This window comes from Artibeus jamaicensis, unplaced genomic scaffold (genome assembly GCF_021234435.1).
Source record: "Artibeus jamaicensis isolate MK-2021 breed Jamaican fruit bat unplaced genomic scaffold, CSHL_Jam_final contig_1998, whole genome shotgun sequence".
Taxonomy (NCBI): Eukaryota; Metazoa; Chordata; class Mammalia; order Chiroptera; family Phyllostomidae; genus Artibeus; species Artibeus jamaicensis.
In genome coordinates this window covers 15,642,101-15,667,656 of record NW_026521407.1, presented here as the reverse complement: position 1 = coordinate 15,667,656, position 25,556 = coordinate 15,642,101, and the positions used below count along the sequence as shown (strand labels likewise).

Below are 25,556 nucleotides of genomic sequence, written 5' to 3'. Positions count from 1 at the left end.
CTCTCTTAGCTTAGAGATTCTCTCACTCAGAAATCGGATTGTTTATTACAGGGTCTTGCCCTGCTTGGGTTTTACTACACCCCCAGGGTATAGTTTAGTTAACCTGTTCTTCTAGATTGGAATTTGACTCCAGAGGCTCGATCAGCTTTTAAGTTCATTTTTGGGAATGAGATGATTTCATAGGTTACTGTGCTCTCCCGTCAGGAGTCAGTCCTGTCTGGTGGTTTCTTTTGGGGGGATGCTAGCAGTCATTGATCAATGCCTAGATTGGTCAGTTCATTGGAGGTGACAAAGTGGTGGTATTCTGATTCTGTCTTCTTCATTCATCGGCTAGAATATTTCTACAAGGGAAAATATGTTATACTGTTCGCTTAGAGGTATGGAAAAGGTTTGGGATAAGTGTTGGATTCATCCCCTTTAAAGTTGATTTTTTTTGATGCTCAAGTTATTCTACCTTTGGCCAATGGGAGCCTTTCAATGTGGCTTCGAGTCCTTTTGACCTGTAGTAGTCTTTGATAGTTTGCTTGTTAGTATCTCACACAGAGATTGTGCATTTCACTGTTTCCCCAAGGAGACCACACACTGGGTACTAGGGATACATATTTTTAGAAGGTGTTTTTGTTTCTAGACCTTTTCAGAGCTAGCACATATATGAGTGTGTGTGTCTGTGTGTGTGTGTGAATCATTTTTATTGCCATATAATTTACAAACAAAATTGACTTACTTTAAAGGTACAAATGCAGGTTTTGACAAATGTGTAACCACCACCACAATGACAATATAGAACATTTCCATCACTGAAAAAAATCCTCTTACACCCCTTTAGGACTGTAGGGTTTTAACTTACCTCCTCTATCACGCGTCTGTGTCTCCTCCCAGGGCGGTAACCCCCATTATCAAGGACCCCGAGGATGACGGGGTGAGGGCACGGTGCCACATGAGCTCATTTGCTTTACCTCATTGTAATCACAGCAGCCTCAAGTGAAAGCCAGTTACCACTGTATGTCTACTTAAAATCTTAAGTTTCATTTTTGCAGTTTGATGTTCAGTCTCTAGTTCTATAACTGTGAGAAACTACAAAGTTCATTTTTTAGAAGTGACTTTGCTGAAGAAAATCTCAGTGCTACTCACGGGTCCTTTTATTCAGGTACCTTGTCTTAGGGACCTCAGCCTTCACAGGCTTGTACTCGTCATCGCAGATGATAGGATGCTTAAAGAGGCAACATAGGACCACTTTGGAAAACAGGGCGGCATTGTCTAGTTAGGTTGGAGATAAACGTACCCCATGACCCATGCGTATTCAACATAATTGCATGCACATGGGAATCAGGTCCCTGGCATAAGAATAGGCATATTCTTTGCATTATTTGCAGTAGCCCCAAACTAACAGCCACCCAGATGTCCCATGAAAGGGTCGTTGGGGAAATGGGTTGCGGGTGGGAAGGGGCCTGCAGACAGTTTCTGGGTTGCTGATGGCATTCTATCACTAATGTTCACCTGATGACGATTTATTAAACCATATGTGTATTTTCATGCATTTCCATATATTGTGTGTGCTATTTCACAGCAAAAAAATGTTTAAAGAAGTAGGTGGATTTGAAAAACAACCGAAGTAAAACTTCTGGACATGAAAAAAGTGGATATTCCTTTTCTTCTTCCCTTCCTAAACAATTCAATGCAAAAGCTGGGGCGGGGGGCACGGAGGGTAGACACTGGCTGTCTGTGCAGGGGTGAGGCGGAGCTGGGTAAAGAGCTGGTTGCAAGCACTATACAAGGATAATTACACAAAGCGCTGAAAAGTACCTGGTATGTGCTCAACACACAATAGTTATTGTCATTACTATAATGGTTATAAAGGGAATGTTGAGAAAGGGCGTACCAGCCACCTGTGTGTCCTGTGTCACATCCTGGCTCGCTGCATCTGCAGCTTCACTCACTTCACGTGGACAGTTTGTGCTGCAAGGGTACATTACAACACATGTCATTCATTTCTGCCCTGGGACTTTTCAGTGCCCTGGACGAGGCACTAATGGAAGCTTGTTTGAAATGAACACATGCACAGCTCAGAAGTGGGTGTGGGTGTGGGGCGGCCTTCAGCCAATGGATAAATGTTCCTCACTGTTGTCCTCAAGTGGACAATTCTGGGAGGTGGTGTTTTCCCTCCTCAGCAGGTTTCAGTGGGATCAAGCCCCGGTTACCCACAGCACTGCTCAACTCAGCAGTACATCCTTGGTTCCCCCAGTCACCTCCCAACTAAATTATTTGCATGGAGGGCTTTATCTCAGGCTCTGTTTTCAGGGCTAGCCCAGGATAAGACAGGGTATTAGCAGGTCCTAAAAAGCAGCCCTGGGAAAGGGAAATTACTTTCTGGGTGGATGACAAGGATTCTGTTGCTGGTGGCAAGGGGGTTAGTGAAAACCCTTGCACACCATAGCCTCACAATTACCAAGACTTCATACCACAGAGCTAGGTAGCAAGCACTAGGTTATGCAATTCTAGCACTTGGAAGATAGCAGACTATGGTAATCATATGGATTATGGAGTTGGTTGGCTTTTACTAACTGCTTTAGAGGCTTTGCAAGGAGACAGTGAGGGGCTGTTGATGGAGGGCATGCTGTGAAACTCAGCAGCGTTCTGATTGGACCTCAGGCCCTTGGAAGGCCTTTACAGGAGCAAATGCAGTTACCAGTAGGGTCACTCATTTGCTAGCCCCTCCCCACCCCTTGTGTTGGCTTCCGATTTCTGTTTCACTCGCCCTGGGTCCTCCTGCTTCCTGGGATCACCTCCCATATAAATGACCTGCACCCAATCCTTGTCTCAGCTCTGCTTCAGGAAGGAGCTCAGGTTAAGATGAAGAAGCCAATGGTGGCCCAGATAACCAAGTTTATGACTTCAAAGACTTAAAGTTTTCTCAGGGGAGCAGCCAAACAGCATGACTCAGAGTAAGCATCATCACACTACAAATAGCTAGCTTTGAGTTCTTATTATATTCCTGGCCCTATTCCAAGCCCTTTATATTTGTCACCTGAATTAACTCTCACAGTAGGTCCATGACATAGGTATTATTCCTCATTTGTCCCCCATTTTTAGAGGGTTGAATGGTGACTCCCCCAAAACATACGTCCAAATCCTAACTCCTGGAACCTGCGATGTCACCTTATTTGGAAAAAAGGGTCTTCGAGGATGTAATTAGGTGAAGGATCTTGAGATGAGGTCATCCTGGATTATCTGGCTGGTACCTAAAATCTTGTGACCAGGACGAGAATGGCAGAGGAAGTGAAGGCCCGGGAAGACCAAGACAGAGACTGGAGTGATTCTGCCACAAGCCAAGAAGCACCAGGAAACACCAGAAACTGGGAGAGGCAAGTAGGGGTTCTCCCCTGGAGCCTTCGGAGGGAGTGTGTCCTGCTTGATTTTGGACTTCTGGCCTCCAGAACTGTGAGAAAATAAATTTCCATTTTAATCCACCAGTTTATGAGAAATTGTTAGCACAGTCCTAGGAAACTAATCCATTCTCCCTTGTCCCCCAACTCAACTCTGGGCTGATTTGTCCACAGAATACTGATGGGAAATGCAGCACTTACAGGCATGCCTTTGATATTAGCTAAGTCTTGAGGACTGAGAAAGTCCTTGAAAATTGCTATAAATATTTTTGCAGCCTCCCAAAATCTGAGAGCAGGGGTAAATGGCAGTGAACAATCAGTGTGTACTTGCTGAGTAGTCTTGCCTGCCTCTCATGGTGACGGTGGACACCATTTCTACAGACACATTTTCCAGACCACTCCTTTCATTTTAATTTAGGTGTGGGTTTTTGCTTTGTGTCTTTGCTTCTGAACTTTCACTGGGCTTGGGGGTGGGGAAACCAGAACGGAGACCATTCTATATGCTTCCAGGATGCACTTCTGAAAAGCACAGTGGTCTAACAATTACTCTTTTTTTTTAAAGTTTATTTATTTATTTAGTAGAGAAGGGGAAGGGAGGGAGAGAGAGAGGGAGAGAAATATCAGTGTGTAAGTGATACCTTGATTGGTTGTCTCTTGCACACCCCCAGCTGGGGACCTGGCCTGAAACACAGGCGTGTGCCCTGGCTGGGAATTGAACCCGGAACCTTTCGGTTCGCAGGCCAGCATTCAATACACTGAGCCGCACCAGCCCGGGCTAACAAATGCTCTTTTTTAAATGATGTGGAAATGGAGAGAATGGTCCAAGTGTAAAAATAGCAAAAGCATTTAAAAACTGTCACCAGTCAGGATCCCACCTGACGAAACTGTTGTCTGATGCTAGGATTGGAGGTACCTGAATGCACTAAAGGAAGAGTGTTTAGTCAGGAAAAATACTGATTCACCTTAGGTAACCGGGAGAAACACTTTGAAGTGTCAGTCAAGCTTGCTTTTCCTTCATGGAAATCAGCTTACCCTGAGATGTAGTTTGTATCTTTGTTTCACAAGATGATTTCAGAATAGACATACTCAGTTTTACCATTATTACAGGCTTCTGAAATATAAAAAGAAATAATTTAGTAAATTTAGGATATATATTCATTGACTCTCTAAAAAAAATCCTATTTTAGTAGCTGGGTGGACTGACAGAATCAAGTATTAACTGTTTGTTTCTGGACTATCTCAACTCATTCTTTAAATTATTTTAAGTTAAAAAAATTTCAATTACAGTTTACATTCAATATTATTTTACTAGTTTTAGGTATATAGACTAGTGCTTAGATAATACACTTCACGTAATGTTCCCCCAGTATTTCCAGTGCCCACCTGACCGCCCGCAGTTATTACATTACTGACCACATTTCCTGTGCTGTACTTTACATCCCTGTGACGATTTTGTAACCATCCATTTGGACTTCTTAATCTCTTTGCCTTTTTACAAGTAATTAATTCTTGGAAATGGTGTCGAAGTGGCCCTGCATCCTCTCTGGACGTTTTACACAATACTCCCCCATCTCATCCCTCCCTCCGCCCACCCACCTGTCTCCTGGCAGATTTGTTGAGTGCCGTGGTATTGGTCACCCTTGGCCTCCCAGACAGGCGTGTGCCCCCACCCACCCATTCTTGGGCTCCTAAAGCCCTGGGTATGGTGGCCTCACCGGGCCCACTGTCTCATAATAGCATCTCTTATCCCAAACTGTGGCTCACCGTGATTTTGTGGTGTCGCCTTCTGGATCATGAGGGTGGCATAATGTATCTCCTGAGAGGAGTTGGTTTCTGGGCAAAGGACAAGGACAGAGTTGTTGGGCTCAGCAGCTGAATCTCTGATCATTTGAGGGCAGTGGCTTAGCTCGCTGCCCTTGCAATGGCGTGTAGCCTCTGGGCCCGGCAGAGAGTGCTTACCGTGTTGGTCTGAGGAGACACACTGCCTTGGTTCCCAGCCTGGTGCAGACTCCTTGTCTGTAAAGTGGGAACAACATCGATTGGGTGTTAGTGCTGTTCATGCTGGACGGGGCAGTGAGCTGCTTAGCACTGCATCTGCAACGTGGCCAGCTCTCGGTCAGCGCTGGCTGGGGTTCTTCTTGTTGGTCAAAGTCATGGGTCTGTTTACCATAAAGCAGCATATGATGCCTGCTTTAACAGGGGGTCACAGGGGCTTTGGGACACAGTGAAGATCATTCCAAACTGATATTTTTAAAAATCGCCAAGATATGTTAAGTGAAGACAATCAAGATGTAGAATAGCCTGTCTGTGACACGCTGCCATCACTGCCATTTGTTTAGACAGCATACACACAGCCTCTGTGGAGGGGTTTTTAAAAACTAGTTGTGGTCCCTGGAAAGTGGGAGTGGGCATCAGGGCCTCGAAGGAGACATTGAACCCATACGTCTGTACGACCTTAAAGAAAGATGAAAACCTGAAACCAACCAAGCACACCAATGAAAATATCCAACAAAGTTCTCTTACCTGCTTGATTTTCACAGATATTTGCACGTAGTCCAACTTCCATGGGTGTGTTGCCATAGTCTTTGGATGCCTTCTCTCTCAGAGCTTTTCCTACATAAATTGGTGCAAAATTAATCCAATTAAACCAATTCGGTCACATTTTTCCAATCTCCTCTTCGGAGGAACAGACTTCCCCAAAGTTCCGAAACAGAGAATGACCTTCTCCAAGGGGAAAACCTTGGATTCCTGGAGAAGCCCATAGCCCCCCTTCTCCCAGGCGATCCTCCTGGTTGATTTTCCCAGCTCTGCATGTGGCACCCTCCGCCTGTCTGATGACGTGTGCGATGGCCGGAGACACATTTTCTTTCCTTGTATCTACATATAATGAAACATTCTTCAGATTTAAAAGTGAAGGAAATTCTGACACACGCATGGGCCTTGAGAACATTGTGCTCAGTGACATAAGCCAGTTACCAAAAGACGCATTCTGGATGATTCCATTTCTATGGGGTCATCCCTAGAGTCGTCAAAATCGCAGAGACAGTAGTAGAGTGGCGGAGGCCCAGGCTCGGAGGGAAGAGGAAATGACCGGGGAGTTAGGGTGTGACGGGGGCGGAGGCTCCGCTGAGCGAGGAGCCCGGAGGGCTGTGGACTGGCGGCGGTGTTGGTTGCACAACAGCGAGAGTACTGATGCCGCCACGCTGTGTGCTTCGCTATGGTTAAGATGGTGCAGTTTATGGTTGTATATCTTTACCACAATTTGAAAGTAATTTTCAAAAGTTAAAAAATATATATATATATATATATTCTTGATATATATATCAAGAATTTCAAGCCCTGGCTGATGTAGCTCCGTCGGTGAGAGCGTCGCCCTGTAAACCGAAGGGTCGTGGATCTGATCCCTATTCCGGGTAAGTGCCTAGGGTGCAGGTTCAGTCCCCAGTCTGGGTGCTTATGAGAGGCAGCCGATGGGTATTGCTCTCTCACACCGATTTTTCTCTCCCTCTCTCTAAAATACATAAGCATGTCTTCAGGTGCAGATTTAAAAACAAGAAAAGGAGGAGAATTTCAAGGCACGGACAGCAGCAGAGCATTAAACCCAGCGCGGGCCCTTCTTCGCCCAGGCCCCGCCCCCTGAGCACACGTGGTAAGAAAAGTTCTCCCGGAGAGACCACGGCAGGACTGTCTAACCTTCCCCTGTAGCAGCTTTTCTTCTGTTTTATTTCTTCACATCCGTTTCTGATTCCCCTTCCTCCTCATCCTCTCCCGGGCCACCTACATCCCAAACCCGTGGGAAACAACGGAATAGCTCCTGAAGAACTTACTTGCTTTGAACTTTGACAGTGTCCAAAATGCCAGAATTAGGATTGTTATGAAGAGTATCAGTAACACCGGAAGCAGCAGCTGCAGGCAGAATGGACAGCTCCGTCCTCCTGGAAGAAGACAGCATTCACTGGTCACCACACAGCTTCCTTCTCAATGACGCCGAACTGTGACGTGTTCTGGAGGGGCAGTTACGGCCATCTCCCAAGTTAACCCATGCAACGGGGCACCCCGGCCCCTGCACTGTGGCGGACGCCCACAACTCTCGAGGGTTACCTTGTGAGTCAGCGAAGTTCTTAAAGTCATGACCAAGTGCACCTTCCACAGGGGTCACACAAGGAAGAGAAAAGTAGCACAGCATTTAACAGACCGATTAGTGGCTGCAATGTTTAGGGTCATAATGGCATGTCCATTTATTGGGCAAAGTCCTTAGTCATGTTGGCCAAATCTCTACCATGTATTTAGTGTTAACTACCTGCCAGACACTGTTAAGCACTTTACATGCATTGCCTTATTTATCTTTTAGTATCACTCCCATTTTACAAATGAGTAGAGTAAGACTCAGAGAGGTTAAGCAACTTTCTTGAAGTCACACAGCCAGTAAATGGAAGAGCTGTGATTTGTGGGCAAAAGCCTGATTCTGGGGCCTGATTCCCACAGACTGCCTCACTTGTCAGGACTTGATGCTGGGGTGTGGGCTCTGTACTTCTGAGAGTGAGGCCTGGTGAAGTGTTCAGTGCCCAAGCTGTGCTAACCTAGCTTTTGTCTTACCCTTCTTCTACCTCCACCAGTATCCCTCCAGAAGGAGCCGGAAGGCCAGGTTCGAACCTAGAATTCTCAGACTCCTTGGAGTTCTGCACCAGAACACAGCAGCATGGGGGAGAGCCAGCCCCAGCTCTGGCCTGGCCCCCTTCCCACCCAGGCTCTGACCTGCCCCTTAACGGGCCTTGCATGCATGTGGCCCGGCAGCCTGCATGTCCAATGCCACTCACACCCCCACTAGCAGCTCCCTCAGCTTGGGTGCGGGAATGCTAGCGTCCTCACTGTGGTCCACCTGTGGGGGAGGACCGGCTGGGATAGAGACTCATGTGGGCCCTGTTAGGTGGGTCCTGATCTGATTGGATGGGGAGTTTGGGGCCAGGAACCCAGAGGACGGTTAGAAAAGTGGGAATACGGGGGCCAGGGGGGCACATTCCCATGGCCCCCTGGACTCCTCAGACTGTGAGAATGTGCACAGCCAAGAAGCACCAGAGCAGTGCCCTCCAAAACAGGGGAGGGCCAGGGGCCCCCTGCCCCAAGCTAAGGGTGGTACTGAAAGTCTTGATCCACCATCTCTTAGCGGTGGGGCAACAGGAGGTGTTAGAAGCCAACAAAAAAAGCAGAAGAGACCTGACAGCTCCAAGAGATGCAGAACCCCCAGCAGGGGAAGGTCAAGGCAGGCTTTTTTCTGTGGGTTTTTTTTTTTTCCTGTCTTGTTTTCATGGCAGAAAGCAGTCCCATCTCAGCTCGTGTGGACCCTACCAAAGCAAAGGCACTTGGGAGCAGGTGGCCAAAGTGGGAAGTGGACAAGCAGAAGAAGCTTCTGGAAGCAAGCTCAGACCCTGTTGGAAGAGCTCAGGTAGCCCTTACCTGTTGAGGGTATGGTCACAGGAAGACTGTATTTCACATGGTGAGGAAGTCTGTTGTTAGCTTTACACTTGAACTCCTCCCCTCCTCCAGGGTTCTTGGTTAAATTAAATTCAGCAGGCTCCCTTACATTCTTGATAACTTGTGATATGGTGGTGTTGTTTTCAAAGAAAGTATAATTGATGGGCAGGGAGCCATAGATCGAGAGGCATTGTAGTGTTACGTAATGGCTGGCTTTTCTCGTAATGTTCAGCACTGGAGTGGTTACTGGGTCTAGAAAAATGGAAGTGCATGTTATACAGGGATAGGCAGATTGGGTTCACTCAGTCCGCAAACATGCATTGCACCCCTACTCTACTCCTCCATGTGGACCCAGAGGTGAGGGACACCCTTCTTGAGAAGTCAAGAAGCCTGCAGCCCAGTGGGAAAGGCCAGGGAGCATGTGACTAACCCCATGTGACATGACCCAGGTGCTGAGAAAGCCAGAGAGTGGAGGGTGTCTCTCTGCTTTGAGGAATTAGAGTGAAAACTTGCCTATTATTGGAAATTCTTTGAATAAGAATTCATAATCTCTTTATTGTTGATAATGAGTAGAATTTTGTGAAAGATCCAGTTCCAGTATGAAGCTGGGAGGTGCTTTTATTCCCAATCCTTATAAGGTTATAGCAGGGTTTTTTAAAAATATATATATATTTTGTGGATTATGCTATTACAGTTGTCCCATTTCCCCCTTCACTCCCCTCCACCCTGCACACCCCCTCCCACCCACATTCCCCCCCTTTAGTTCATATCCATGTGTCTTAAGTTCTTTAGCTTCTACATTTCCCACACTATTCTTGCCTTCCTTCTATTTTCTCCCTACCATCTATGTTACTTATTCTCTGTACCTTTTCCCACCTCTCCCCCTCCCACTCCCCTGTTGCTAACCCTCCATGTGATCTCCATTTCTGTGGTTCTGTTCCTGTTCTAGTTGTTTGTTTAGTTTGCTTTTGTTTTAGGTGTGATTGTTAATAACTGTGAGTTTGCTGTATTTTTACTGTTCGTATTTTTTATCTTCTTTTTCTTAGATAAGTCCCTTTAACATTTCATAAAATAAGGGCTTGGTGATGATAACTCCTTTAACTTGACTTTATCTGAGAATTGCTTCATCTGCCCTTCCATTCTAAATGAAATCTTTGCTGGATAGAGCAATCTTGGATGTAGGTCTTTGGATTTCATGACTTGGAATCCTTCTTTCCAGCCCCTTCTTGCCTATAAGGTCTCTTTTGAGAAATCTGCTGACAGTCTGATGGGAACTCCTTTGTAGGTGACAGTCCCCTTATCTCTTGCTGCTTCTAGGATTCTCTCCTTCATTTTAATCTTGGCTAATGTAATTATGATGTGCCTTGGTGTGTTCCTCTTTGGGTCCAAGTTCTTTGGGACTCTCTGAGCTTCCTGGATTTCCTGGAAGTCTATTTGCATTGCCAGATTGGGGAGGTTCTCCTTTATTATTTGTTCAAACACGTTTTCCACTTGTTGCTCTTCCTCTTCCACTTCTGGTACCCCTATGATTCAGATGTTGGAACGTTTAAAGATGTCCTGGAGGTTCCTAAGCCTCTCCTCATTTTTTTGAATTTTTGTTTTTTCCTTCTGTTCTGTTTGGTTGTTTCTTTCTTCCTTCTGGTCCACTCCCTTAATTTGAGTCCCAGTTTCCTCCCCATCGCTATTGGTTCCCTGTGCATTTTCCTTCCTTTCACTTAGTGTAGCCTTCATTTTTTCATCTAATTGATGCAACTAAAATTAACCAGTTCTGTGAGCATCCTGATCACCAGTGCTTTTAACTGTGCATCCAATAGGTTGGCTGTCTCTTGGTCTCTTAGATCTATTGGCTCTGGGGCTTTGATCTGTTCTTCTGTTTGAGCTATTTTTTTTTGGGGGGGGGTCTGGTCACAACTGTTACATATGAGGGGCACAGCCTTAGGTATTCATGGAGGGGGCAACCCCCTCCACTCTCTATGTTGTGATGCTGTATGTGGGGGCAGGGTCAGAGAGGGAGCAATGGCACTTGCTCTGCTCTCTCTTGAATTTCAGTCCTTTCTGCCACTTCCCACAAGCAAATTCGGCCCTTCTGGTGCTGGTTCCCCCGGGTGGGTGGGCTTGTGTACATTCTAGGACCCTGTGGGTCTCTCCAACAAACTCTCCTATGAGGCTGGGAGTCTCTCCCAGCACCTCAACCCCCACAAGTGTTTTCAATCGGTGCTTTTAGGCTTTATTTCCCATTGCTGGAGCCCTGGGTTGCATGGTCTGTCTCACTGCCTATTTTTGCCAGGTTTATCTGCGTGAGAATGTGGGACTGCGGTCAGCCAGCTGCCTTGCGCACCTCACTGTGTCTGCTCGTTGCCACCCCCCTCTGGGGGTCTGCCAGCCACTGCCTGTGTGCCCAGGTCACCAGCCACTGCTTTTTTTTGCTGTGACCCCTCTCTGCGGGCCGCCAACTCTGCCCCTCTTACTGGTCTGGATGAATGATTGTTGGACTTTTTATACAGTTCAATTTTCTGTCAGTTCTGGTTGTTTCTTTTGTTTCTAAATTTTGTTGTCCTTAATTTTGGTTGTGCCAGGAGGCACAGTGTGTCTACCTATGCCTTCATCTTGGCCGGAAGCCCTGTTTTTTCTTTTTTTTTTTTAAATCAAATATTAAAATATCATTTTTTCTAACCGTATTTGCATTTATAGGATTCAGCTGTAACTTCCTCCCCAAATCAGGAAGTAACCCTATAAATAGGTTTAAAGAAACTTCTCAACAAGAAATCTATGTCTGTCAGTTTATACCCTATTTCATGGGACAATCCAGCTGTATGATTTACAATATAATTCATTAATCAAACAGTATTACAGAAAAGGAAGGATAGTTGAATATTCATCATGGGCCAGGCTCATGCCCACATTATCCCATTTCTCTCCACAATGATACTACAACATGGATAGTATCACACCCCTTCCACCTGTGATTCTGAGAAGTTTAGAAACTTCCCCAAGGATACACAGCTAATACGGCCAACACCAACTTCCAAGTAGAGATTTTTTTATGACATCAATTTGGCACAGAACCAATGAAATACAGGGACCAAAGTATAAGTAAAATCAAAGAAAATAATTTAGAGTCTCCTTGCTCCACCCCTTATCTGAGCAGGAGTCAGTCCCTGTGGTGGCATCTTCCACAGAGCAGCATCCAGTGACGGTGGCCTCGAAAAGCAGCTTTGTTTGGGAATAGCACCGATAGCACACTCTTCCTTCAGAACTGAAGTCTGCCCCTCTTAATGCACAGGAAGGAGAAAACCTTTATAAGGAATCAGCACAGACCTGTCTCTGAGATGGGACACTCCACGCCTGGCCAAAGGTTGATATCTAAGGGACTGGGAGGATGGGAACTTTCCAGAGACTTTGTTCAGGACGAGTCAAGGGCATTACAGCTACACAGTCAGCAGGGTGAGGGAGCTGCTCCTCTCCAATAGACTCCTTATATTTTTTTTAATTTCAAGGAGTCCTTTAAGGCTCATTCTGCTGCCACCTTCCTTGTAAGACCTTTCGTAAGTCCTCCAGACAGAGCATTCCCTCCCCCTCTGCCTCCTCCAGCCCTCGTCTCTCCCCCCATATTATTTTCTATGAATTTTTCTACCTCTCATTACACAGTCCACTTGGATGTCTCACGGTCACTTCCAACATAACCTGTTTGAAAATGAACTCTAGGGAACTTGCTGGTATATTCAAATGCTTAGTGAGCCAATCAGTAGGTAGATAAACATATATTAAAATCCTACTCTCTTAAGAAATGTATTTATTTCTTCATGCATTCATTCATTTTGCTGTAGTAAGAACAGTTAACATGAGATGTACCTTCTCGACAAATTTTTAAGTGCACAATACAGCATTGCTAATGATAGGCACAAGGTCGCACAGGAAAATGTCTGTAACTCATTTATCTAGCATAACCAAACTTTATACCCACTCAACAATTTCTGCTCTTGCGTTTTCTCCCATCTCAGTAAAAGGCACTGTGTGTCAGGAGATGATCCCATTAAATATCTGGAAGTCATTCTCGATTCCTGCCCTACCTTTGCTACCTGTGGTTCCAGATTTAATCATCGAGCAAGTCCTGCTGTTTTGTCCTCCCCATCTGTCCATCCCCACCACTGTCTGTCCCTACCACTGTCTCCTGGGTGACTCCAAGAACTTCCTAACCAATCCCAACACGGCTCACCCTGGCCCTGACCCACCTAGACTGAATTAACTTCCAAGGTGATAAAGCCGGGTCACAGGTCTTCCCTGACTTGGCCCCTCCCTCTCCACTCTCGCCTGGAGTCACACCCTCCTCGTCTGACCTCCGGCCACACTGGCCTTCTCAACCAGCCGAGTTCTTTCCCGAGTTGGAGCCCCGGCACAGGCCATTGTCCCTTAACTAGAGCTTCTCTTGCCCTGTCTCCTCTCATAGCTAACTCCTCACCCTTCAGGGCTCCACTTCAATGGCATCTCCTCTGAAAGACCTTCGCTAACCACCCTGAGTAGATCCCTCCCCTACCCCCTGCTTCTCTCCCATCACCATGCTGGTTTCTTTCTCCTTCTAACAATCCACACAGCCTGTGATGATGAGTTTTATTCGTCTGAGTACTTGGGTTTTGTGTCTCCCCAGCCAGACTGTAAGCTCCATCAGGGCAGGAACCAAAGCATAGGCAGGGGTTGGCACAACTGGGATATCATTAAATGATGAAGGCATCAATGGTTACTGAACTTGTGTGCGTGACTCATCTCCCTGGCTGGGTTGGGGAGTAGACGACGTCTTAGGCAACGTCAAAACCCCGGCAGCACATAACACAATTATGTGTACAAGGGAGGCACTCAATAGATTATCTGTTAATCTGACCTAAATGAAAATAATACAGTTTTATAATCTATCAAAACAGCTCTACAATTACTGTAACATGGCAGGAAACTTGAGCATTTATTTGGAAAACAGGATGTGGGAAGATTTTATACATATCTGTGGGTCAGAAAGTTGGGACATGAAGACTTAGGTTTTTATAATCAACTTATTTAAGGTGTCAGCCATCAAGTTTGTAAATCAGCTAAGAATGAGCATATTCACTGCAGGAGTGGAGGTCCCCGTCATTCTAAGGGAGGAAACACACACCAGTGGAGGGTCTTGCCATGTCTTCTCACTTGCATCTCAGTGATTCGATGGGCAATTAGATGCTTTTCTGCCAAGTAAGTGCCTACCCTCCTCACCCGCTTCTGCCCACTGCAGACTGAGATTCTCACCCAGAATCAAACCAAACAGTGTTAGGGTCATACTGCCTATCTTCTCAACTCACACTTTCGTAATTGAGGACCGCAGAGATAATCTAAGGTATATCTCCGCGGAAGACCCGAAGTTGCACAGGAAGTTGTGGTACACAGGTTCCCCACTGTCCCTTTCAGGGCTCTTTCTGCAACGTAAGTATCCCTTGCTTTATGTCTCTTTGCTTTTGTGAAAGACTTACATTACTTCCTGTTTTGGGGGATTTTTGTTTTTACAAAAAAAAAGGGGGGGGGAGGGTGGCAAAAAGCAAAAACGGTGTTCCGCATTGGTTTCGCAAAGAGCTGTTATAGAGGCTTCACGAGCTCCCAGCAGCGAGCGGGGCCCCGCCCAGCTCCTTCCCTGGACCCTCGCTCTGCAGTCAGCGCCAGGGCGCTGAACTGTGTCTGAGCGGCTGTGCCCCATCTCGATTTATTCTCTGCATCCATCAGCAGGACGTGTCCTAAGGTGTCAGAAAAGCCTAAGAGAGCTCGTAAAGGTGTTGTGCTTAGTGCAAAACTGGACGCAGTGAAGTGAATTTGGTGTGATTTGGTAGGTTATTTTGGGGGGTCTGGGAACACGGAAACATTTTTCCATATAAAGAAAAGGGAATTGCTTCTTTGCTTTATGCCATTTCGGCTTACAAAAGGTTTTCATAGGAACACTCTACTTCCAGGAAGTGGCAGAAACCTTCCCAGGCTGCCCAGTGGAGCAGGAGCCTGACAATGAGAGAACACCTTCGGCCGTGGCACTGCCCTCGCGTTTCCCATGCGTCCCGGCGCCGTGTTCCCAGGGGTTTCCTCCTTCTTCACATTTACTTTGTAATTCTGGCTCCTATTCGGTTCGTGTTCAAAATTGTCCTGAGATCGTTGTTTCTAACCCAGAGCCCGCGGCATCCCCTAAAGCCTTGTGCAGAAATTTGCACCTGCAGTCACGTGAGCATGTCTCAGGGAAACTGTCCCTCTCTACCATGATACTGTTAACATGGTTATTACCTAAAAAGCTGAAAGTCACTGACCTAGAGCAGAGGCGTCCGGCAGAACTGCCTGTGATGATGGAAATGGTCTTTGTCTGTGTTGTCTAGTACGAGAGCCCCAGGCACCTGTGGCTACTGAATACCTGAAATTTGACTAAGGAGACTAAGGAACTGAATTATTTATTCTAATTTTTTAAAGATTTTATTTATTTATCTTTAAAGGGGAAGAGAAGGAGAGCGAGAGAGAAATACCAATGTGTGGTTGCCTCTCGTGTGTCCCCTGCTGGGAACTGGCCTGCAACCCAGGCATGTGCCCTGACTGGGAATTGAACCCCGATATTCTGGTTCACAGGCCCACGCTCAATCCACTGAGCTACACCAGCCAGGGCTTTTATTCTAATTTTAATTAAATTGAATTTAAATTAAAATAGCCACATATGGCTAGTAGCTTCCATACTGGAGAGCACAGACCTAGAGACTCACTCAAGGATTTGATCAGTGCCCTCCTGGCTGGTGGATTGGGTGCCAGCTTGCAAACCCAAGGGGGGCCAGTTTGATTCCCAGTCAGGGCACATGCCTGGGTTGTGGGCCAGGTCCCCAGTTGGGGGCATGTGAGAGGCAACCGCACATTGATGTTTCCCTCTCACTTTTTTCCCCTCCCTTACCCTCTCTAAAAATGAACAGATAAAATCTAAAAAAAAAGATTTGATCAGTAAGGCGGGCACCTTTGTTTAGAAGACGCCAGGTGCACTGTACACATATTACCTGGAAACCCTCTCTCCCTCTCCCGGAAGCTCATGATCAAGGTCACTGTCACAGAGAAGCCCATTATGAGAGGCTTAGGGTAGGAAGATGAGAAAGAAAAATATAGAAGTAATAGAATGTGGTCAGGCAGGAAGAACACTGGCTGATGGGGCACCTGCTAGGGGGTCACTGCAAGGGGAAGAGGCGGGCAAAGCCCGGGGCTTTGAAGACCCGTGCCACTGGTCCATCACTGATTCTAAGACTTCTCACTCGAATCTTCAGAGAAAAAGTCATTTTTGCCTACTTGATGGGAATCCTAGAGTAAAGCATCTAGAAAATATTTCAACAATATTCTAAATTGTTGGAAATGTGTGGTAGAGGATATGTTGGTTGATATGTTTTGTCTTAGGCAAAAGTCTTCACATGAGAAAGTGGAATGGAATTATTAAGAATAAAGGTCTCAGTGATGCACTCCCTAGGCTCTAGAGCACAGGTGGCAAACACAAGGCCCGGGGCTGAATCCGGCCGCCCACCTTGTTCTATCCAGCCTGGCACCTTGTTTCTACCGGGTGACAGCGCCGAGCTCCTCGCCCCTAGTTAAGGAGTAGTTACATTTACACAGTCCTAAAGTTGCATTCGGCTCTTTGAAGGCAACCACGAGGCTGATGTGGCCCTGGTGAAAATGAGTTTGACACCCCTGTTGTAGAGTGAGTGCTGACAAGGGGAGCAGAGAGCCTGCTGAGAAGTGGAAAAGAGCCCTCCCCGTCACAGGGCCCAAGGGACACTCGCTCGACTCACCGACCAATGTGAAGTTGAAATCACGACTATATTTTGTACAGTTGCCAGCTTGCGCTTTACATTTGTATGACCCCAAATCGTTGGCTTCTGAGATGCGTAGGTTAAAAGTCACGCTTTCATCTTTGCTATCTTGAGTTCCAATGCAATTTTTATTCCGAAACAGAGAATAGGTGATTGGCGATAGTTTGTTCTGGCTGGAACAAGTTATAGAGACATTTTGACCCTTCACGACCATATTTGTTTCTGAGTTCAAAATTAGAGAAGTGAGTCCTGGAAAACAAAGTCACACAAGAGACAGTTCTTGTTAATGTTCCTTGATAATAATTCAGTAGTTGTCTGGCCACATTTTGTGGGTCAAGATGGTGGACACGCTGTTCTTGGTGAACTTTCCTGAGGGGGCGTTTCTTGCCTACACGGCCAGGCTGACCAGAGTGTGATGAAGCCACAAGGCCTGCAGAGGCCCCTCCCATGAGAGATCATGGCCTTGAGAAGCTCTGTACTTGCTATCTCTCTGGCCAGCTGAACACCCGAAGTGGACTTTCTAAAGACTGTCCCTGCTGACATACAAATATTAAAGTTCCAGGTTCTAAGACAAAATGTTATGTCTGGTAGCTTGTTTTGTCCATTATTTAGTTTAAATTTCTTATTTTGGAAAATCAGAACTTTCAAAATAATAGTAGAGAAGAGAGTATAATGATCCCCAATGACCCTATTACCTGGCTTCAACAATGATCGACTCATGGTCCGTCCTGTTACATCGCTCCCTGCTTTCCACTATTTTAACGCAAACCCCAGACCACATGTTATTTCATCCATAAATGCAGTGTTGAGAATGAGAAAAGCAGGTCAGTACCTTGACTGTTGGGTACTGACTGGCCTGGCTAGGACCTGACCTGTCATTTGCAGCTGGACTACCAGCACCGACAAGGCCACTCCATGACTGTGTTGGATCAAGACAAAAACAACATGACATCATAATTGTGCCTGGCCACACACAAAGACGTGGACATTGTCTGAAGCACAAAAATGGTCAAACATCCCCCTCAATGGATTAATAACAGTGACTGCTGCTGCTTTATCGGTCACAGCTTTTGCTTTGCTCTGTTTTTGCCTTTTAGATGACAATTATTAAGATACCCAATCATATCATTATTTCCACTTCCTAGAAGGATCCAATCCAGAGAAGAGCCTGCTGCTTTGAATCTTCCTCCAAACCACCTAACACAGATAGAGGTCTTATCCCAGGACCTTTCTAATACCTTCCTCGATAAAGACATCGCATGATTTCCACGGTGGACATTTCCTCCCCAGCCCAGCTTTGTTTAGGTGCATGTGTGTCCCTGGTGACCTTTGGCTGGAGGACATTGTATTTCAGAAGATAAGGACTCCTTTGTAAACATAACAATGACCGTTATTGCACATAAAAATTAACAATGTATGTTAAATGTCATCAAATATCTAGTTAGCATTCAAATTTTGCCAGTTGTCTGATTCTTTATTTTTTTTTAGTGTTCAAAATGATCTATTGTAATTAGCTGATATATTTCTTATGCTTTTTTAAATCAGAAGACCTTTCCATTTCTCCTCCCCCCCCCCCCCAATTTCTGGCAATTTATTTGGTGGAGATAGCAAAGGGTTTGTTCTATAATGTTCTGCATGGCCTGGATTTTGTAGGTCACACTCCCATGGCATCCTCTACCATGTTGCTCTGTCCCCTGTCCAGAGGCTTGGTGAAATTCAGGTCAGCTTTTTTTTAGTAAGCATGCATCATAGGGGCTGGTGTGTACTTCTGTGAGGACGCATCTGATGTCCGATGATCTCTCTTTTTGTTTGTTGGTGGGCCTGGACAATAGTCACTTGAAGCATTATTTCCTTAGAGGTGACAAAATGATAATATACCAGTTCTATTATTCTTTCTTCATTTATTATCTGAAATTATCTGAAGAGAAACTTGCCCTTCTCCACTCTTTGGTCATATTACAGTAATTTATCGTTATTTTTTGTTGTTTAAGAATCATATGAACTCAGTTTTAAATATATGCAATGTGTTTCAATCCATTGAGGTTATTATTCTTATTGTCCCATTTTTGGGCCATGGAAAGCATCTCCAAACTGTCCTCTGAGCCCTTTTGACATGATTCCAATAGTCTTTGATAGCTTGTGTGTTTGTATTTTATTATTCAAAAATGCCAAGGGGGTGGGCGGTGGGAACAGCCCTTATCAGGAAATTTCATTTAAGAAAAAAGATTATAAAAGAATGTAGAGGAATATAGGAAAATGCTTTTATGTCACCTGCTAGGAAAAGGTCTTCCTAATAAAACACAACAAAGAGCACCCATAGAGAAAAGACCAAAAAAGTTGACTACCCAGAAAACTTCTCTATGGCAAATTTAAGACAAATGATAGATAGCTTAGAAGAAAATACTACTTAAGCCACAAATGAAAGCAAATCAGTAAGAAAAAGACACACACTGTCAAATAAATGGGCAAATAATATAAATAAGTGATCTCTAGAAAAAGATATGTGTCAGGCCATTAAATAGTGCTGGGGCCGAGGGAAGGTGTGGGTAGAGGAGGAAGGCACTTAGACCCCTCAAAAGTGCCATCAACCTCCCTCCAGCCCTTGATTTGGAGAATTAACATTTTCTAGTCTTCTGTAAGCTCAGCTTCAAGACAAGACGTCACCTCTCTTTCCGACCAGATGGCCACTCCTGAATCTCCTTTATAGGGGAAGGTGAGAGCGTTCATGGTCAATACACATGAAGAAGATGCTCAACCGAATGAGTGATGAGGCAACTGCAAATTGTGATATTATTTTTTACTCATCGGATTGGCACAAATTAACAAACTTTAGAGAGGGGATGGGGAAATGCACTTCCACGTGAGAGGTCGCTGCTGGAGAGCATGAACCAATTCAGTGTGTCGGGAGGACCTCTGTAAGGATCGAAATGGACCTGCCCTTTGACTCGGCGATTTCATTTCTAGGATCTCATCCTACAGAGATGCTCTCACACTCTCAGGTGTCCACAGAGGGATTTTGCACAGGGATGTTTATTGCGGCATTGTTTATATTAAAAAAAGGGGGGACTCAAAATGGGACTGGTGAAATGAATTATGGCTGAGTCTTATTATGAAATGCCATGCTGCTTGTTGGAGAAGAAAAGAGCTAAATATGCATTTAGTACTTAAAAAGATGCCTGTGATTTGTTGTAAACAAAAACAGGACAAGTCGCAGAAGAATTTGTTTACTCTGATATTGAAGGGAAAATGGCTCGATAGCTCTAGCTTCTGGAAGTGGAGGGGGAGAGATTGGAGGAGGGTAACAGAACTTTCACGTTTATACACTGACAACCACTTGGGCTGGCATCTCTTGGCGGCTCACCCGTACCAGGCACTCAGAGCTACGGCTTGTCTCACTCAGTTGTCAAAACAGCCCTCTCAGGTAGGTGCTTGTACTACCCCCAATTCACAGAGGAAAGAAATTTATCTCATGTACCCAGGCCACTGGGTTTAGGACCACAATTGTGGTCTTAATCTAGTTTTGTGGTGATAAACTGCCTCCTAATATATATTTTTAATGCTGCTTGAATTATTTTACACTGACTGTGTGTTGCTTTTCTAATTAAAAAAAAAAGGGACAGTGAAAGAAACATTTCATTGTAAAATCCAATCTCAATATTTTATCTCTGGGTCTCAGGAAAGATACTCCAACTGCCTCCCTAAAAAAATCATTTCATTTTAAACGGCAGGTAATGGGAAAAGTTTCACTCTGGTCATTCATCAAAAAGCATAGAAAAACTTACTCAGGATCCATCATGTTTAAAGCTGACCATCCACTGTCTTGTTTTTTTTTGAAGACAGTTTTAGTACAAGAGAGAAGTAAATGAAACTTACTGTTTGTTTTTGCCATTTTCTCACAATCCGGTTCTGCTTTTAGAGTTGAAAGAGAGCAAAGGAGCAAAAAAACCCTTTTTCTCCACATCGCGGTTTGGTTTCGAGATGCAGAGAGGCAAGCCTCAGATGTGACAGAAGAACAAATGTCCCAGTGCGTTCATATGGCTCCGTGTGCCCCTAAATGAAATTGAAGAGGAGGCCCAAGGAGGCCTGGTGGCTCCCTGGTGGTGAGTTATTTAGAGAACTTCCTCCTTTCTGACCAAGTTAAAGAAACACCGTTGTCTGCAAAAACTTGACTGGGTTCCTCAGTGACTTCTGTTAAGGAGAGAGAGATGTGGTGGGTTGTGCAAACTCAGGATGGGAAGTTGAACAGTGGGGAAAAGAACACTAAAAATATGATTGTTCTGCTGTCCTTATAGAAACCCACCTGATCATCTCTCGCTGGATTTAACCTGCATCAAAAGGAACTTCACGGAAGTTGGCTTTAGTCTTGGGAAGCAAATATTGACTGTCTGTGGTAGACACACAGAAGCAATGGCATCAGAAATACCTGATTTTCACCCTGGCTGGTGTAGGTCAGTGGATTGAGCGTGGGCTGTGAACCAAAGAGTTGCTGGTTCAATTCCCAGTCAGGGCACATGCCTGGGTTGCAGGTCAGGTCCCCAGTGGGGGTCACATGAGAGGCAACCATACACTGATGTTTCTCTCCCTCTCTTCCCCTTTCTCTAAAGTAAATAAATAAAACCTTTAAAAAATATATAAAAAAGGAATACCTGATTTTGTTAAATGATGATTCCTAGGCCCTGCTATAGACTCAGTAGGGATGAAACCTGGGACTCTGGGTTTTAACAATGGCCGCAGCTGTCTCTGAGTCTCTAAATTACATCCCAGAGTGTGTTGTGTTTCACTTCTACCTGATCCACAATTCTGGCTCTGTGAGGTGGACGTAGATGAAGCCACACATTCCAGTGTCCCCACTCTGAAGTGGGGGGTGGGAAGTGCTGAGGCCCCCCCCCCCAGTGGAGAGAGCTGTGACTGGGCCCCTTGGGTTATTGATTCTTGTTGCCACCCAGGGTGGGCCCCGCAGATCTCACACATTCCTGTGGCCAGGTGCCCTCTCCGTGGGGAAGCCAAGTCCCTGCCTGGCTGTGGGTTCTTCTCGGACATCATCCCATCTCTCGTATCCGCTCCCCCTGGTCCTCCTTGCTTGGGCTCCCTAGGTCCCGGCCTGCGGTGGTTAGGCATTCCCAGTCCCAGACCTAACCCCCACTGGGTTCTGAGCAGAGCCAGGGCCTGCTGCCAACACGCCCGCTTCCTCCCAGACTGGCCACTACTATCTGGAAGCAAATCCTCTTATTTAGACCTCAGTTTGTAAAAGGCCTTCATTTGTTTCAGATGGTAAAAGTTACTTCTCAGGCACCTACCTACCTTCTATAAAAATGGTGCACGGACTTCCGCCAAGATGGAGGCATAGGTGGATGTCCGTGCCTTCTCACACAACCAAGTTTGGAGACGACTAAATATTAGCAACAGAAAACACAGCCAGAACACAGAAAATTGAACTTTTCGGAAGTCCATTAACAACAAATTCTTCAGTCTGACCGGTAAGGGGCGAAACCAGCAGCTGGTAGAGCGGGGTTGCACAGGAAGGCTCAGTCAGACAGACTCGGGCTCGCGGAATCCAGGCGCAGGGTTGGACCTAGTGAGCGACCGAGGGAGCGACCAGGCGAGCAACTGCGGGGGAGACAGCGGGGGAGCGGTGCTGCGTGTTGACTGTGGTCGCGAATTTGTGCACGGATAGATGGGGGAGGGAGTGGGCGGTTGGACCGGGACCCAGCCGGTCCCGCGGCAAGTGGCAGGGAGGGCGCCGCCATTTCCCTGCTCTGACCCCACCTCCACATACAGCATCATAACCCAGCGACTCTGAGTGGCCCCGCCCCGGTGAACCACCTAAGGCTCTGCTCCTACCCAGTGGTGCGAAACAGCAGAGGGTGCCGCCATTTCCCGGCTCTGACCACGCCCCCACATACAGCGTCACAACCCAGAGACCTGGGAGTCCAAGGCTCCCTTCCTCACACTTAAAGGGCCAGAACAGACCAAAAATGGATCAAGAAGATCTCAAAGCCCCAGAACCTATAAATCTAAGCGATGAAGAAATAGCAAAACTCTCAGACGCACAGTTTAAAACACTGGTCATCAGGATCCTCACAGAACTGGTTGATTATAGCCACAAATTAGACAAATATATGAAGGCGAAACTAATTGAAATGAATGGAATTGCACAGGAAACCAATAGCAATGAAAAGGAAACTGGGACTCAAATCAACGGAGTGGACCAGAAGAAAGCAAATAATGGCCAAACAGAAAAGAGTCAAGAAACAAGAATTCAAAGAAATGAGGAGAGTCTTAGGAACCTTCAGGACATCTTTAAACATGCCAACATCCGAATTATAGGGGTACCAGAAGGGGGAAAGGCACAGCCACCTGTGGAAAACTTATTTGAACAAATAATAAAGGAGAATTTCCCCAATTTGGCAAAGGAAATAGACTTCCAGGAAATCCAGGAAGCTCAGAGAGTCCCAAAGAACTTGGACCCAAGAAGAAACACACCAAGGCACATCATAATTACATTAGCCAAAATTAAAATGAAGGAGAGAATCCTAGAAGCAGCAAGAGCTAAGGGGACAGTCACCTACAAAGGAGTCCCCATCAGACTGTCAGCTGATTTCTCAAAAGAGACCTTACAGGCAAGAAGGGGCTGGAAAGAGGTATTCCAAGTCATGAAATCCAAAGACCTACAACCAAGATTGCTCTATCCAGCAAAACTTTCATTTAGAATGGAAGGGCAGATAAAGTGCTTCTCAGATAAGATCAAATTCAAGGAGCTCATCATCATCAAGCCCTTATTATATGAAATGTTAAAGGGACTTATCTAAGAAAAAGAAGTTAAAGAAACATGAACAGTGAAAGGACAACAAACTCACAGTTATTAACAACTACACCTAAAACAAAAGCAAACTAAAAGGACAGCTAGATCAGGAGTGGAAACATAGAAATGAAGATCTCAAGGAGGGTTAGCAACAGGGGAGTGGGAGGAGGAGAAGGGGGGAGAAGGTTCAGAAAATAAGTAGCATAGACAGTAGATAGAAAATAGATGGGGGGGCAAGAATAGCATGGGAAATATAGAATCTAAAGAACTTGAGACACATGGTCATAAACTAAAGGGGGGGTAATGGTGGGGACGGGGGTGTAGGGTAGAGGGGAATGAAAGGGGGAATAGAACAACTGTAACAGCATAATCAATAAAAAATATTTTAAAAAATGGTGCACGGTGATCGACAGTGATTTTCCTGCTGCAATATTGATGACAGTTTCTTTCACTAAAGAAGAGGAAGGACAAGGACCCCACGAGTTGGATCTCTGGCAGAATGACCCTGCTAAGGGAGTTGGGGGTTTTGTTTTTGACACTTTCCCCACCAGCATCTCATCCATCCTTGCCTGGGCAGAGAGAGGGTGGGCTTGGCCCCTGACGGCCCTCGTGCCTGGGAAGACTGGGAGGGCCTTTCCGGAACAGCTGACTTGTCTGGGGCATTTGTGTGTCTGCAACTTCCAGCTGGGGCAGGAAGCTTGCAGACCACAGTGCAGACGCAAATAAAGCAGAGGAAACCAGAAGACGCACTGCTTACAGCTGTTAGTAAACACTGCTGGGAGGCCGCTGGAAAAGGAACAGGATTTGTCAGAGGTTACGCAACACAGCAGAAGGGACAGCTCACATGGAGAAAGACAAGTTCACCCGTGGGCCTGGCGTGTTCCTTGGGGCCCAAATCTTGCCAGATCCACATTGTCGTGGTCCACAGTAATTCACTGTATTGATAAGATGGGTAACCATAAATATAGTCATACGAAAGCTAAAGTAACTTTATTCCTTTCTGTTGTCTAAGACCTTTACACCGGCAATCTCATTTAATCCTTACAAAATCTCAATGCGGCATGCAGAGGTATTACTGAAAATATTTAACAACCAGCAGAGTAATATAAATATGTAACTCAGTGTATGGACTAAACATTTTAAATATATTCCATTACCACTCTTGCTTTGTCTCTAAGTAATCTAAGCTATATTGCCCAGCTCTTAACAAGTGATATAAAGTTTCCTGTAAATTGTTAATTGAATCATTAATTTCTACAACTCTCATAATTTTCATAATTCCCACAATTTTGTTGATGTTTGTAAGTGATTGGTGTGGTCTTTGGAGACATGGCTTGGCTCACTGTCTGGGATCATTTGTCAGGGGAGCTGCCTTGAACTTTTCCAGTGAATTTCTTGAAATTGGTGGCCTTTGAAATTTCTTTTCATGTCCATGCTGTTGGCCATGGTGTTAAATCCTCAACTCCTGATGAACAGTAACAATGATAAAATTTTTTAAATGTCCCAGTCCTTCTAATAATTGTCTGAAAGTTTTCTATATCCAATATTTCTATTATCTTATATTTCTAAATCACAAAAATCATTAAATCCACTAGCTTAGTTTTATTTATCCTCCCACAGAACCTGCGGAAGGATACCATTTGGTAAAGTCTCAGGATTTAATCAATTTAAATGACTTTAAAATTCATTTATTTTCATTTCTGCCCTTAAGCAACAAATGCATTTTCATATGACAATTTATTTGGAAATATAGCTTTTCACTTGGAATCGATCCCTTATTTGTGTTGGTGCAGCAGCACACCATATTTCTTCGTTTTGACATAGTGCCTTCCACTTTGCTTTCATTCATCTAACTTCTCTTGTGACTCAAAGTATTCAAGTCTGTAAGAATATCGCTACTGAAGGATAAAGCTCCCTAAAATGTTTCATTTTCCAAAGATGTTACTATTTCCATTAAAATAAGCATGCAGGACTTCAGAGTGTCCAACTCTGCAGCTGCCGCATCACAAGCTCCGCAGAAGGTCCCAGAGCCTCTAGGTTTCCTGGTCTGGAGTCCCTGGTCTCCAGTCCCGA

At 45.3% G+C, this 25,556-nt stretch overlaps 1 protein-coding gene and 1 long non-coding RNA gene across 3 annotated transcripts; one reads left to right on the top strand and one right to left on the bottom strand.

Annotated features, from left to right (window-relative positions):
* Positions 1-678: 678 nt before the first annotated feature.
* MILR1 (mast cell immunoglobulin like receptor 1) lies at positions 679-20,642 on the bottom strand. 2 transcript variants are annotated; one of them, XM_037128099.2, is made up of 9 exons: positions 20,555-20,642; positions 16,661-16,930; positions 8,838-9,107; positions 7,211-7,318; positions 5,907-5,996; positions 5,343-5,399; positions 5,148-5,216; positions 4,416-4,494; positions 695-3,436 (listed from the first exon to the last, which is right to left on the bottom strand). In XM_037128099.2, exons 1-8 carry the CDS (start codon positions 20,640-20,642, stop codon positions 4,442-4,444), a joined length of 1,005 nt encoding a protein of 334 aa, XP_036983994.2. In that variant the 3' UTR covers positions 695-3,436; positions 4,416-4,441. The 2 variants fall into 2 exon arrangements, with proteins under 2 accessions (XP_053511378.1, XP_036983994.2); XM_053655403.1 differs by lacking the exon at positions 16,661-16,930 and having other exon boundaries at positions 679-3,436.
* On the top strand, positions 19,973-21,254 carry LOC119036342 (uncharacterized). The gene is made up of 3 exons (XR_005079972.2): positions 19,973-20,102; positions 20,598-20,781; positions 20,974-21,254. It is a non-coding gene; the product is annotated as an uncharacterized LOC119036342 (long non-coding RNA).
* The last annotated feature ends 4,302 nt before the right edge of the window (positions 21,255-25,556 follow it).

Excerpts from the sequence above, each read along its gene's own strand:
- MILR1 (XM_037128099.2), bottom strand. The coding sequence starts at position 20,642 with ATGTGGAGAAAAAGGGTTTTTTTGCTCCTTTGCTCTCTTTCAACTCTA. Across the intron at positions 9,108-16,660 it reads TTTCAACTTCACATTGGTCG|ACCCAGTAACCACTCCAGTG; the intron begins GTGAGTCGAGCG and ends CCATTTTTCTAG. Across the intron at positions 7,319-8,837 it reads TGTGACCATACCCTCAACAG|GAGGACGGAGCTGTCCATTC; the intron begins GTAAGGGCTACC and ends GTCTTCTTCCAG.